At 39.0% G+C, this 15,717-nt stretch overlaps 1 protein-coding gene across 2 annotated transcripts in view; it reads left to right on the top strand.

Moving 5' to 3' along the window:
• The window catches only part of ATRNL1 (attractin like 1), a 779,266-nt gene that overhangs the window by 664,585 nt on the left and 98,964 nt on the right, over nucleotides 1-15,717 (top strand). For both annotated transcript variants that reach the window (XM_047073493.1, XM_047073492.1), the window contains one exon: nucleotides 3,331-3,445. In XM_047073493.1, coding sequence (XP_046929449.1) covers nucleotides 3,331-3,445 — 115 coding nt within the window. The remainder of the gene's footprint in view (nucleotides 1-3,330; nucleotides 3,446-15,717) is intronic.

The following is a 15,717-nucleotide window of genomic DNA, read 5'->3' on the forward strand; positions in this document are numbered from 1 at the left end:
TTGGAGAATGCTAACAAGTATTTATTCTGAAAATTGATAAATAAGGGGAAATAATCACATATTTAGCCTATCTGAACTATAAAAACTCAGTAAACTAAGAATAGAGGGTAGCTTCCTCAACTTGATGAAGAATATCTACAAAAAACATACAGCTAACATCATGCTTAATGGTGAGAAACTTGAAGCATTCCCACTAAGATCAAGTACAAGGCAAGGATGTCCCCTTCTCACCACTCCTTTTCAACATTGTACTGGAAGCTGTAGCTAAAGCAATATGATAAGAAAAGGAAATTAAAGGTATACATATGGAGAAGAAAGAAATGAAACTGTCTTTATACTCATATGACATGATTGCCTATGTAGAAAATCCAAAAGAATCAACAAAAATACTCCTGGAATGATAAGCAATTATAACAAGGTTGCAAAATACAAGGTTAATATACATGTCAATTCCTTGCCTACATACCAGTAGTGAACAAACAGACTTTAAAATTAAAGAGACAGTAGCATTTATGCTACTGCCTCTCAAAATTAAATACTTAGATATAAATCTAACAAAATATATATAAGATCTGCATGAGGAAGACTACAGAACTCTAATGAACAAAATAATAAAAAAAAGCTAAATAAAAGTAAAGATATTCTGTGTTCGTGGATATGAATAATCGATATTGCCAAGATGGCAGTTCTCCCCAACCTAATCTGTAGATTCAAAGCAATCCCAATCAAAATGCCAGCAGGTTATTTTGTGAATATATACAGACCGACTCCAAATTTTATGTGGAGAAGGAAAAGACCCAGAATAGCCAAATAGTATTGAAGTTAGAAGACTGACACTATCCAACTTCAAGACTTACAATAAACCTACAGTAATCAAAACAGTATAATATTGGTGAAAGAAGAGGCAATCAGATCAATGGAACAGAAGAGAATCCAGAAATAGACCCACATAAGTATAGTCAATTGATCTTTATCAAAGGAGCAAATGCAATGCAATGAAGTAAAGATAGCCTTTTGAACAAATGGTTCTAGAACAACTGGACATCCACATGCAAAAAGAAAAAAACTGAAAATAGACACATACCTTATACCCTTCACAGAAGTTAACTCCAAATGGATCATACACCTAAATGTAAATTGCAAAACTATAAAAGTCCTAAACGATAACATAGAAGGAAACCTGGATGACCTGGGATATGACAATGACGTTTTAGATACAACACCAAAATCACAATCTGTGAAAGAAATAATTACTGAGCTGGAATTCATCAAAGTAAAAAACTTCTGCTCTTCAGAAGATAATATCAAGAGAATGGAAAGATAAACCACAGAGTGGAAGAAAATATTTGCAAAAGAGACATCTGATAAAGGTATATTTCTAAAGTATATCAAGAACTCTTAACATTCAATAAAAAGAAACAAATAACCCAATTAAAAATGTGTGAAGACCTTAACAGATACCTCGCCAAAGGAGATATACAGATAGCAAATAAGAATATGAAAAGATGTTTCATATCATATATTATCAGAAAAAAATCAAATTAAAGCCACAAGATGCCACAGCACACCCATTAGAATAGCCAAAATCCAGAACACTGACACCACCAAATGCTGGTGAAAATATAGAACAAGAGGAGCTCTCATTCACTGTTGGTGATAATACAAAATGGTGCAGTCACTTTGGAAGACAATTGATGGTTTCTTAAAGAACTAATAATCACGTTCCTATTAGTTGATCCAGCAGTCACACTCCTTGATATTTACCCAGTGGAGATGAAAACTTATGTTCACACAAAAGCCTCCACGTGGATGTTTATAGTAGCCTAATTTTTATTTTCGGAAATTTGGAAGCAGCCAAGATGTCCTTCAGAAGGCGAATGAATAAATAAACTGTAGTATATCCAGACAATGAAATGTTATTTGACACTGAAAAGGTATGAGCTACCAAGGCATGAAAATACATGGAAGAACCTTAACACGCATATTCCCAAGTGAAAGAAGTCAACCTGAAAAGGCTAAATTCTATATGATTTGAACCATATGACATTCTGGGAGAGGCAAAACTATGGATACAGTAAAAAGATCAGTGGCTGGGGCGCCTGGGTGGCGCAGTCGGTTAAGCGTCCGACTTCAGCCAGGTCACGATCTTGCAGTCCGTGAGTTCGAGCCCCGCGTCAGGCTCTGGGCTGATGGCTCGGAGCCTGGAGCCTGTTTCCGATTCTTTGTCTCCCTCTCTCTCTGCCCCTCCCCCATTCATGCTCTGTCTCTCTCTGTCCCAAAAATAAATAAAAAACGTTGAAAAAAAAATTTAAAAAAAGATCAGTGGTTTCCAGGGTTTGGAGTAGAGAGGAAGGGATGAATATGTGGAGGACAGAGGATTTTTAGGCAGTGAATATACTCTGTATGATACCATAATGGTGGATACATGTCAGACTCATGGACTATGGTCTAACACAACAGTAAACCCAAATATAAACTATAGACCCCTGGTGAGTATGATGTGTCAATGTAGGTTCATAAGTTATAGCAAATATACCATTCAGGTGGGGGCTGTTGATGACGGGGAGACTATGCATATGTTAGGGCAAGGTGTATATGGGAAATCTTGTATCTTCCTCTCACTTTTACTGCAAACCTAGAACTGCTCTAAATAATAAAGTCTATTAGGGGCGCCTGGGTGGCTCAGTGGGTTAAGCGTACGACTTCAGCTCAGGTCACGATCTCACAGTTTGTGAGTTCAAGCCCCGCATGGGGCTGTGTGCTGACAGCTCAGAGCCTGGAGCCTGCTTCAGATTCTGTGTCTCCCTCTCTCTCTGCTCCTCCCTGGCTCATGCTCTGTCATTCTCTCTCCTTCAAAAATAAGTAAAAACATTAAAAAAAATTTTTTTGAAGTCTATTAAATTAAAACAAAAAAACAAAAAACAGAGGAGCCTGTGTGGCTCAGTCGGTTAAGCATCCAACTCCTAATTTCTCCCCCCACCTTCCTCTGTCCCTCCCCTGCTTGTGCACACGCTCTGTCTCTCTCAAAAAAAAAAAAAAACAAATAAAAATAACATGCTAAAAATAGAATAAAGAATACTTTTCAAAAATATGCACCAATATTTAACCCCCCCCAAGAAAAAATACCTTCTAACTGCTAATGACCACTACTATGAAAACACTAGGTATTACTACAATAAAATATTCAGTTGGACTATTAAAAAATGAGACATTGTATACCCCCATCCACTAGGAGGGTACAGTTTAAAACACTGAAATAGAGGTAGGAGAAAAGTAAAACAGCAATGTCCTATCAATTAGGCAAATTTAAAATTCTGTTTTCTTTTTCAGGGGGCACCCAAACCGATAGCCATTGAACCGTGTGCTGGGAACAGAGCTGCCGTTCTGACTGTGTTTCTTTGTCTGCCGCGAGGATCATCAGGTGCCCCTCCTCCTGGACAGTCAGGTAAGATGAGTGGAACCACCAGCAATTGAGCAAAACATGCGGACTAAACAGAAGAAATAAACAATACTACCACATAGCACAGTGAGAATATTTACATCGTTCTAATTTAAAGCATGGCCGAATTTATTAGAATACAAACTTTTCCAAAAGATCTAGAAATCTACATTGCTATAAATTCAGATTTGCCAGGATTTCTCTTAAAAATACGTGTAAAATACATGTGTATGTTTGTGTGTAATATACACGCATGTGTGTGTTCACACACACACCCCAATTTGTTGTTGTAACTACAGTGAGAAATCTCATTAGCATGGCAAACAAATTTTTGACTTTGGGGCAGCTTCTTTTTTCCCAGTATGTGTGTCATATAGGATACAAAGTTATAAACATGATTAGAAGTTTGCTTCATAAATATGGAACCAAATTAAGGAATGTACTTGCACGTTTGGAATGTGTAGCCATGTCAGAGGGTGCTAGCTTCATATCATATACACTGAATATGTGTTCTTGTTATCAGCACCAGACAGCTGGAGCTCATGGGCCAGGGAATCCTCCCCATCCGATGGCACAGCCTTTGCTTCCGAATCTCCTTTTCTTACATGAAAAGCATATTTTGAAAATGGGGGTAACTGTATGTGTCCTCTGGGAGTTCTTCTCATCGCTGTGATGTTGTCCATATTGTAAATATGCAGAATGTTGAGTGTAACTTGTGATTAAATAACAAACCATGCTATTTCTCTCTTTTTACATATTCTATTCCATTTACTTACAATGTGAAATTTTTCAATCTCCTGATTATTTGCTCCCTCCAACACTTATGAAATGGATGCTTTTTGAGGGTTAGGGTAATTTCAAATCAGTCTTTCTTTTCAATTCCCCTGAAGTATAAAGTGCCAGAGATCTGGCAAGGTCTCAATAACAGTAATTGATGTTGAACTCACCGCCCTGCTTATTTTTTCTTTTCTTGGTTCCCTAGCTAGCTTTGACCTTGCTCCTTTCTTGATTTGTATCCACCCTGGCACAAAAATGGAAGCTACACTACTTTATACCTTGTAAACTTCAGATGTTCATGTAACAGAATTTTCCCATGTGGGGGCAGAGGGTTTCCATCACCTCTAGCATTGTCATTTGTGGCATCTGATGATACCTTGTTGCAGGGATTTTCACCCAAAGCTTATTCGTAGATGTTCATTGAAAGAAATAAGCATTCTCTGTACTTTGTCATACACCAAGGGAACGTCTTGCACTTCTTTCAGAACCGCCATGGTAAATGTAAATGGGATGCAGGAAGTAGAATAGTTTGGCACTGGTCAGATAAGATGAATAATTATAGGTACCATGCCCAGCTAATGGAAGCATTGTTTTAAGGCTGGGATGATTTCCAAAACAAACACTTTGCTAATGAAAACAAGTTCGTGTGATATACACCAAGGTTCTTCTAAATCCTTGACAAGATGACGTACTGATGGGCAGAGTGAAGGCAACTGCCAATACTCTGTCCTTTTAACCTTTGAGATCTTTTTGACTGATTTGAAAGAACCAGGTAGCAGTGTGGGCCATTTCCTTAGCTGTGTTCTGTTACAGATGCGTTATGATTACTAACGCTAATGCCATTTTAGATGTGCGTAGTGCTCTACTCTTTACAAAGTGTTTTCTTATTTTTCACATTTGATCCTCAGGACAAGCCCATGCAATACGTATAAAACTCACTTTATACGTATTGCAATTCCCTAAATGAGGGAATTGAGATATAGAAATCTCTGTATTTCTACATTCAAGGAATAATTAGGAAACTACTAGAGTATAAAGCTAAAGAACCAAAACATACTTATTGCTAACCTTCTAGGTAATTTCCCTGATGATCTGTAGCAGAGAACTTATTTCTCTATAATCCATAGCCCATGTCTTCACAGAGCCCAACATTTGAGGAGTACTAAAAATGTCTGCAGAGTTGAAACCAGTCAGTAGACAAAACCTTGAGTTAACTTACCATACTTTTTACAGAGCCTGTAGTTTGAGCTATGTTGGGTATCTGTGTGCATAATTCAGGATGGATTTGTTCTTTGTTTAAAAAAAAAAGCTAACAAATGTTTTCCAGCTATTTTTATAAGAGTAGGTATACTCTGAGTCTACTTCAAAATATAGTATTCTCTGCTGTCTGCAGTCTACTTTGAAATGCATCAAAAACATAGTATTGATGAGTGGGTAGTAGGATGGGTAGATGGACAGATACATTATAAAGCAAGGAAAGTAAATGTGAATGGTAGAATCTAGGTGGTGGGAATACAGTTGTTAAAATTCTCTCTTTCCACTTTGCTATAGGTTTGAAAGTTTTTATGGTAAGATGTTGGGAAACAATAAAATAAAAACTCCTGACTTCACTGCAACCAACCAACCAAACAAACAAGCAAAACAAACCCCTCCTCCCCCCCCCAAAAAAAAACACAGTCAGTGTCTGTAGAGGGTTTTCTAATGTTCACATCTCAGTTTGCCCTGAACAAAGCAAATACCAATACCAATATACAAACTAAATGATTTATTTTTTTCACTCTTCATCAAGATACTTGGTGTGTACACAGCCAATTAAAATGTAACAAAATATAATCCAATATTTGAGAGGATGTGCATGCCAATGATTTTTGGGGAACCATATCGGCTCTTGGAAAGGAAATGGTGACGTTGGTTATCTCATTCCGAGAGTTGGGCTTATCTCATATCTTTACAGAAAGTCCATCTATGTGCCCGTGCTGGCCACAGTGCCGCACACGTGGAAAGCAGTTCGTATGTACCTTTGACGAGAATAGTGGTAGAGGGGGAGCTTTATGGACAGACTCCCGACCCATCCCCACTATGTGAAGGACAGGGCGCCAGGAGCCTTCCCCTGGCTATTGGGAGATTTATGTCTCCAAATATTAGCAAATGTATTCAATGATTAATTAGTCTTATTTATTAGATTATAAGTTCTCTTGCAGTACTTAGCACAGTCTCAAAATGTTTGACCAGCCCCTTTTGAAATGTAGCTTTTGAAATGTTGGGTGACACTTTTCATAATGCACTCCTCCTTACCATGAATGAAGGCACTTGAGACCAGGATAAGTTTGGGGACAAGGAGATGGTGGAGGCATCCCAGGAGCATGGTGGTTTTCTCCCCGAAACTGAACTTCAGTACTGACAAATAAATGATTCAGAAACACACAGGTGCTAGGTTTTAACCATCTCTTTAAAGTAGCAGCTAGTAATTTTTTTTAGCATATGGCATTATCATTGGACTTTATTCTCCTTCCACCAGAAAGCATGTCGGTAATTCCTAGCAAGTAATAAGTATCTAAAATGTGTGAGGTCCTTTCCATGGCTTTTATCTTCACAGAGGTCAAAAGGAAAACTGCAGATTCATCTTTCAGCTTACCCCATGTACTAAATATTTTTTAATGTAATGAATTTAGGTGTTTGTGAGCAATTCTCCCTCTTGGTGGCTTAGAAGAGTAAAAGCAAAAGATATTAAATAGGCTTTTTGGCATTCCTGGAGCTGGACTAATTAGGTTCCCAGTTCCCCCACCCCCGTAAACCTGCTGCTTCATGACTGTATTTTTTTGGTGTGTGTGAGAGACTGCTGCCAACCAGGCCACACTCTTTGGGTTCATGTGGAATTTCTGGGGTTGAGATTTGCACAGTGTCATCAGTAGAGGTTGAAACACTGACATCCCCATGAAAACAGGACACATCAGGTAAATGCTGCATGACACTGAACAACCAAGCATGACTCCAGTCACCTTGGACACAGCAAGGTCCCCAGGAGTTTTGGAGTCACATTAAGATGAAATGTGGACAAAGTAAATACAGCTCTTCAAAAGCATAAATTGAAAGTGATAATGATTGCCATCACTTTGCAATGGGAGATTATGGATTTTATCGTTTATGGATTCTCACTAATAACAAGCAGATTAACTCTTCTCACTGGATTAAAAAATCTCAGGGGCACAGATGTCCACTGCCAAAAAGGAGCTATGTGTTTCAACTCAAAGTAGAATTTTGCCCTGAACTTGCCTCATATTTGATGGAGGCTAGCATTACCAAAAAGAAGACAGTGCAACATCTAAGGTTTTGATTTTTTTTTCTTTAGGCTTAGAACTTTTGGCAGGATGACCAGATTATTTTGAAAAATCTAGAAATATTGTATAATGTTTAAAATGATAGTCAACTCACAGTGCCATGGGTAATGATGACAAAAAGAGACCTTGGTTTAATTGAATGAAAAAGAGGTAGGTCGGGGCACCTGGGTGGCTCAGTCATTTAAGTGTCCAACTCTTGATTTCAGCTCAGGTCATGAGCTCACAGTTTGTGGGATTGAGCCTCACATTGGGCTCCGTGCTGACAGCACAGAGCCTGCTTGGGATTCTCCCTCTTCTTCTCTGTCTCTGCCCCTCCCCTACTTGTGCTCTCTCTCTCTCTCAAAATAAATAAACATTAAAAATAAAAATAAAAATAAAAATAAAAAGAGGTAGAAGAAAGCAAACTAGTAGTTCTGAACATTATATCAGGTGCTTTCCATACAGTCATTAGTTTAACCCTCTTAATGATTCTGAAAAGTAGCTATTATTATCCCACTTTTACAGACAAAAAAACAAAAAAACAAAAAAAAAAAACAAAAAACAAAAAACCTTGAAACTCAAAAGAGATCAAATGACTAGTCCTGGGTCCTACATCTAGTGAGAGAATGAGCCAGAACTCACATCCAGGACCAAGTGCATCCTCAGCATGTGGGACTCTCCCTCATCACAGTGCTTCTCTGGACAGTCATACAAGAGTACTCCAGATATTCCTTTTCCTGAAAAGCTTTATATACAGAGTTGAAGAGAAAGGACCTGGCAGGTTCTATAAGCATTGAGCCTAAGGAGAGAAGAAGGATAGATTTATCTTTCTTGGTGATTTAACTCCAGAACTTTGTAAAGTGCAGCGATGTGCATACCACGCCAAATTGTTGTGATTCAGTGTGTGTGATAGAAGTGAGGGGTTTGCCATTAACGGAAAAAAACTTCAGCTCGTATATGTGAGCTATGGACTTGAGTCACAAGTCCTGAGATCTAGATCCAACTCTGCCACCGACTAGCTGTGTGTCCGTGGGCAAATTTTGTAGTAGTCTCCGGGTCCTATTTTCCTGTGTATAAAATGATGGCATGGAAGTAAATTCCTAGGATGCATCCCACACCGATCCTCTTATAAAATTCTACTACAGATTATGCTAAGTCTACCAGCTTGGTGTAGGAAGGGCAGATAACGTGTACCTTAACTTACCTTTCCAGCTGCTCAGGACCAGTGAAGAAACTATAGTTCTATATATTTCCATATATTTCTTATTAGTGACTAAAAGAATTCTGTCTGATTCTTAAATTTTCAAAATATCTTAAAAGTGCTATTAATGAAGGCTAGTTTTCAATCTTCTCAGCATGTTTGGAAGATGGAGATAGTTCCTCTTGCCCCACTGTAGAAGTGAGTAAAAGGGATGTCACAGCACCAGTGAGAGGCAGAAGGTCGTCTACCATCCCAGAGATGGTTTGGGAACAGACTGCAGGTCTGCAGGTTCTCAGTGTGGTACTCTTTCCTCTGAAGCCAGTTTTTAAAGCTAATTCACATTTTCCAAAGGCTTCTGGGTTTTCCCGTCCCTTAAGTCTCTCTGTTTTCCTTCCATAACTTTGCCAGTGTATCTTCACACTTGTAGAAGCACACCTGCTGATCTAATGTTAGCACTCTCTCTGGTATTGGTGGCTGGAAAAGGAAATAAAACTACTGAGCCATATCAAGACTTCATTATAAAAAAAAATCATGGTAGTTACCTTTTAACCTCAAATCCAAGTATTATTTATATCCACCATATATATCTTCGTAAAGAAGAAAACAGAAAAATGGGTATTACATCGCAAAATAAACTATAAAATTAGGCAGAGAGCCCAGGCAACAGCTAAACATCTGAGATTATTGTTAATAAATATGACTCTGTGTCAAAAACATACCTGCTTTTAAAAAGGCCCACAAATCAATAATAGGAAAGAATTTTATCTTCTATTCATTTGAGAATATTTAGAAGTATCTGCTACATGCCAGGCACTGGGTTTATGGTAGTGAACAAAACAGAATTTCTGTCCCCATAAAGGTTACAGCCTATGTGGAGATAAATGTGAAATACACAATCATGCCAATGAATCCATAATTACAAATTGTGTTAGGTGCTATGGACCAGGAGACAGTGCTGTGAAAGAGAGTTGAAATAATACTGGTCTCCAATTGCTAAGCTTAATGTCATTGTAAGGGAGTAACAAAATGGTGATCATTCAGACGCTCTTTCCTCGGTTCTCATGCCGCCATGTCTCTGTCCTGCTCGACAGCTGCATAGTCCCCACCTTGCCTCCTCAGCTTCTGGAAACGCTCCCCACTGGTGTTCTGTGGCCTATCTCAGGTACCCACGTAGAATTTACTTACAGATAATGGATGTAGAGCACCCCTCTGTTCTTGGTCTGCCTCACCTGCTTCTGAATATAGGTGGGCATCCCCCAGGTTTGATCCTTTAGCCAACTTCTCATCCGGCTCCATCCTGTCCCTCGAGGGTTGTGCCCTCGTCACTCCCAGGGGAGCTAATTCCTGACCGACCCTGGGTCTCGAGCCAACACTGCTCACCTGTTGAGCACTACCATCGCAACCTGAATCTGCTGCTCTCCCCCTTCCCCCTCTCCCTGTTACCATCACCTACTCCCCCACTGTTACTGTGAAGTTCGTTGGCTTCAGAGTGGCTCAAGTTTGAAATCCCAGAGTTGCTTTCCTTCTTGTCTCTTTCTCCCATTTTACATCCAAATAATCATGAAGCTCTTTTAGATTTTGCCCCTATGGCAGATAGAACATCCGTCTCCTTCTGGCCGTTCTTCTTGTCTCCAGTTTTCTTCTGGGCACTGGCGCCTCTCACTGGACTCCTGCCAAAAGAGAGCACGATTCTAATCACATCACCCTCTTCCTTGTAAACCTTTGCCGACTTTTCATTGCCTGTTCAAGTGAGTCCAGACATTTACCCTGGGGTGTGAGGTCCTCCTCCACCTTGCCAGAGCCTAGCTGCACAGCCCCACCGGCGAGCCGGGGGCCCTTGAGTTGTCATTTTTAACTTCTTGGACCCTCTGTTTTCCCATCTGTAAAATAAGGGAGATGACCATATGGTATGTCTTTATGATTTTTGCCAGGCTTGTAATTCCATGTGTATGTTTCTTCCTATGATTCCGTGGGCGTGTGTGTTATCCGTCCCACTCACCGTTGTTCCTTGTGCTTGAAATGCCCTCTCCTGCTCAGCTGCCAGTTTCTAAAACCCAGTTCAGAAGCCAGTTCCTCTTCCATGAAGACTTCGGTTCCCTCCACGCAAACATGACATCACTCTCCTTGAAATCCCTTAGGATTTCCTGGTTCAGTTCTTCACTGCCTCCTAGTGGGTGTCACTAGGGTGTTGTGAATTTTTCTTCACTTTCTCCCCAGGTAGTAAGCTCTCTGTGGGCAGGGGCTCTGTCTTATTTTGTCTTTGAATCCCCAGCAGCTAATAAGTTCTTGGTACTTAGTAGTTGCTTGATAAATACTTAACTGATTAATAAAATTTAATTACCTTTAAATGATAGAACTTCACCAAAAAAATGTGGAGAATATATATATATATATATATATATATGTATATATATATGTATATGTGTATATATGTGTGTGTATATATATATATGTATATGTGTATATATGTGTGTATATATATATATATATATGTCCTACAAATGTAAAATTTACTGTTTATAATTTTACTTTCAGGCCCATAATTTTTGATAGACTGGATTTTATGTATTTATGATTCATGTAGGATTCAAGTACATGTCTTAGAGACGAAAATCAAGCTCAGCATTGTACCTTTGATGGAAAATATCTTTTGGGGCACCTGGGTGGCGCTCGCTCTCTCTCTCTCCCTCAAAATAAATAAACTTAAAAAAGAAAAATATATATTAAAACTTATTTGCTTAGATTTAAGTTTCAAGGAAAATCAGAATATTAGGGAAAATGATACAAAAAATAAGGCAATTTATATTTCCAATGTAGCATATACTAAACCTGTCATAAACTTATTCCATTTTTATGATTTGAATGTTGATTTCTTTCTTGCGTAATAATTTTTACATTTTATTTAAGCTTGAAAGAGCACAACTAGGTTCCACCCTTTATGACCAGAAAAAGAACTCTGAATCTTATAGAATATTGTCTACATATTAGTTATAGTTAGGACACATAACCTTACAAAATGTATATGGAAAATAAAAAGTATCAATTGCTGTTGTAGTTGTTATTATTAACACGTACCATTTGTTTTGAATCTGTTCAATGTTCATTACGATTCTTTGAATTATCATCACCCAATAAAGTATATCATCACTTTTCTTTCAAAGATGAGAAAATAAACTCATGGGGCAGGGGGAGGTTAAGTCACCTTCCTACAACCACATAGCCAATAAGTTATTGAGCCAGAATTTATTTTTTTAATGTTTATTTATTTATTTATTTATTTTTGAGAGGGAGGGAGGGAGGGAGGGAGGGTGAGCATGAGCAGGGGAGGGGCAGAGAAGGAGGGAGACAGAGAATCCCTCAGTGCTGTCAGTGCAGAGCCCAATGCGATCCCCACATGAGATCATGACCTGAGGCAAAATCAAGAGTTGGACACTTAACCGACTGAGCCACACAGGTTCCCCAAGCCAGAATTTAAAACCAGAAAATCTCACATCATAAGGTTCTTCCCAAATTTTTTTTTCCATGTGGATAGTGAGGAGTGGGGGGTGGTTATGGTCAAATACCATTAGCTCTGTCCTTTTTGGGATAGTATAAGCTTTTTCTTTCACTGCCTAGTGTCTCTGTGAAGTGACATGGCCACGATCCTTCCATTTGAGATTTTAATTTTTTTCTTTGTGCCATTGTTAACAGAGAGAAGTTGACTAATGTGCCAAGGCAACAAAGAAAAAAAAATAGGACAAGAAACTTGAAGAACAGTGAACATGGCTAATTAAAAATACTGTAAAGTGAGTAAAACACTCCCTCTAGAAGTTAACTCAAACACTTTCAGGATAGAAACAACCTCACATGAAAACTCAGAATTTATGGATATGAAAAATGAGACCTCCAGCACTGAAAGAGTGGCCAACATATTTTTCTTTGCTTTTTCTTTTCTTCACCTGCCACTCTGTTCAGGTATTTCTACAATTGATTGGCAAATAAATACTGTGGCCAAAGAGAAAAATAGAAAAAAAGTAAGCAACTCAACAAATCAACTTAAAAGCCAAAGGGGAAAAATCAAGATTTGTCTGGAATCAGTAAGCTGTCTTCAAAGCAACAAAATGAAATAAGAATTTGTGGGTATGAATAAAATTTAAAGCCTAAATCAGCCCCCTAGTATTATGATGGCTGACACCATGTTACACTGATAGCTGATTTAATCTTCCAATTAGTAAGATATTTCACTTTTAATTGGCCATGAATTAAGTAGTCCTGCTTTATTACATACATGTAGGGGAATTTAGCAGAAGGTCACCTCCCGCCTTTAGTAAGGATAGATGGGTAATCCGGAGTGTCAGAGAATTTTAGAATTTTTGGAACTTCAGAAATTGGACTTAGATTTGTCTAGCTCATAGTTCAATGGGGACTGGAACCAAGGTCTATGGATCTCCCATGGAGGGAGAAAATTTAGCCCTCCCTCCTGTTTATTATGCCACAGTGTAAAACCTGACAAGAAGAGATAACAATAATAATCTCCTTGTTGCCAGGAAGCAGCATTGCACACCTTTTGCCACCAAGGCCCAGAAATGGCAGACAGAAATGAAGTCCCTAGATCCAAAAAGGAAAATTAAAGGGCTTGAGAAAATATGTCTGCTCACCAGCAGACTGATAAAATGCTAAGAAAATGTGGGTCAAGGGCCCTGGGAATTTCTTCTTTTCATATAAACATTTTCTGGTGACCACTTCAAAGGGCCAGTGGTTCCTTAGCAAATCCATTTGGAAGGAGTGTATTCAAGTTTTGATAAAAATTCCATGTTACACTGATAGCTTATTTAATCTCCTACCATTTACTGTAAAATAGTGTCACAGAACCTACCAAAGGCATCGTTGGGTGTGAAAAATCCTTCATTCTCAATGAAAAGCCCAGGAAGGAGCAAGTACCCAAGGAAGCAGTGTTGTAATTCTATAAAAGGTAAACACTGATTATAACAACATTAACTACTTAAGGCCAGAACCATCTGTCTCTAAGGACTTTTAGGGAAAGAGTTAATGGCCCTCTGAAAAGTATATAATTTGCCTCCTTTTATCCACACTATTGTTTGCAGATGAACGTAGCCCATGTAAGTTAGGTCTATATCCATAACTGATGGACATCCATTACTAACGGGCATCCAATCAGATGGTCATGCAGATAAAGCACTGCCAAAACTTAAGAGAGAGCTCATCCTCTTCCTTAAGAGTAAGACTCCAAAGAAGGAGTTTGAGGAGTTCTACTTGGTCCCCAGAATGATCTTAGAAGCCTTGGAGGAATAAGCGAATTCTTGCCCCATGAACCTGCTGTCTGACACAATTTGAACTGAACCTTGAAGGCCCTAAAAGTCTGGATGCAGTGACCATACATTCAGTTCCATTTATTCAACAAACCAGGCAAAGATCATCAGATCAATAACATGACTCTGCCATCTGCTTCCCCCTTACTCACCAACTTAATGAAAAATGACTCCTTAAGTGTTCTGGGAGGCAATTAGCCCTGAATGTAGAGCTGTGATGGAGAGAAGTTGCATCACATTTGTATTCGAAACTTTACTGGTAAAATGTAAAGGAAACTGTTGTCCATATTAATAGACACATAAAATGTATAAATGGGGTAATTTGGTATTACTCTATTTATGCATACTATTATACAATTGCAAAAACACAGAGATAGGAAGGGCACTGAAATGACATCTGGCTCATCCAACTGCTTGTGGCCACAGCTGGTGACCCTGCCCACAATCATCTTGGACAGACAGTTTCTAAAGACTTTTCCAAAAGGCATGCCCATAACTTCTGGGACTAATTCGTTCTGTTATTTAACTGGCTTCACTGCGATTTGATCCCATTTTCTTCTGTTCTCTTTTTTTGTTGTTGTTCTCATCCTTCCAGAAATAGAGAACAGCTGATAGTGCTCCTCATAATAATCCATCACGTGGTAGAAGGCAGTTTTGAAATCTCCTCCCAGGTCAGGTTCAACACACTGCTCCCAGTCCTTCTGTCTGTGCCGTCCAGCCTGTGTCTTCCAGCTTGGGTCACCTCGTGGCTCTGAGAATGTACTACAACCTTCCCAAGTATCATTGACTCAATAATCACGGAATAGAAAGAGATTCTAAAGGTGGTTCTGTCCCTTTGTTTGAAAGATGAGGAAACTGAGGTTCACCTGAAGAGACTTCTTGGAGCCCACCATTCTAGAACCCAGGGGGCTTTCTCTGGCTTCAGTCTCATTGTCTCGGTGCTGACATCTCTTTTAAAACCAGCTGCCCTGTCCTGCTGGTTACTTCCCCCACGCAGTTCAATAGGACGACTCTGGCTCTTCAGACCTTTCTGCCATTCTGCATTTTGTATTTATACCTACTGTTTTTCTTGCACAAGAAAAGGGACCAGTTCATTTCAGTTAATGTCTCTGATGTTTCAAGGTCATTTTTGAAGTTTATCCCATTATTGTAAGCTCCATTCTCATGCCCTATGCCCTGTTTGTGTTATCTGCAAATATGGGATTTTAGGGAGATATAAAATACTTCACACTGCTGGATTCTAAAGTGATTTTTAAAATACACTTTGAAATTATGGACACACCACACCCCTGTCCTATGCCTGTTCTAGTCCCTCTGCCTGGGCTGCCCTCCAACACACAACACTTACACCTTCCTTTCCAACAAGAGAATGTCACTTCAGGGGTCACCTCCTCTGTGAAACTTGTTTCCATTCTCAGTTCACTCCTTTGGTTTTTATTTACTATCACATTTTTATTACAGTGTCTCTGTTTTACCCAGAGAAGCTAAGGGCAAGGGTTTTACCCCCTTATTTATTGTTATATCTCCGTGGCCTAAGTGCTGCCTAGAACGTAATAGAAACTCAATATGTGTACTTAATTATTTTACTCCTTTCTCTTACTCATCTGTCCTTACTGGTGCTACCTTCCCCGAGTCTGGCTCTTAAGCTAGCTGTGATTTCATATTTTCACCTGC

Source organism: Lynx rufus, unplaced genomic scaffold (genome assembly GCF_022079265.1).
Source record: "Lynx rufus isolate CCGP_SWC_20201006 ecotype Redwood Valley unplaced genomic scaffold, mLynRuf1.p SCAF_11, whole genome shotgun sequence".
Lineage (NCBI taxonomy): Eukaryota > Metazoa > Chordata > Mammalia > Carnivora > Felidae > Lynx > Lynx rufus.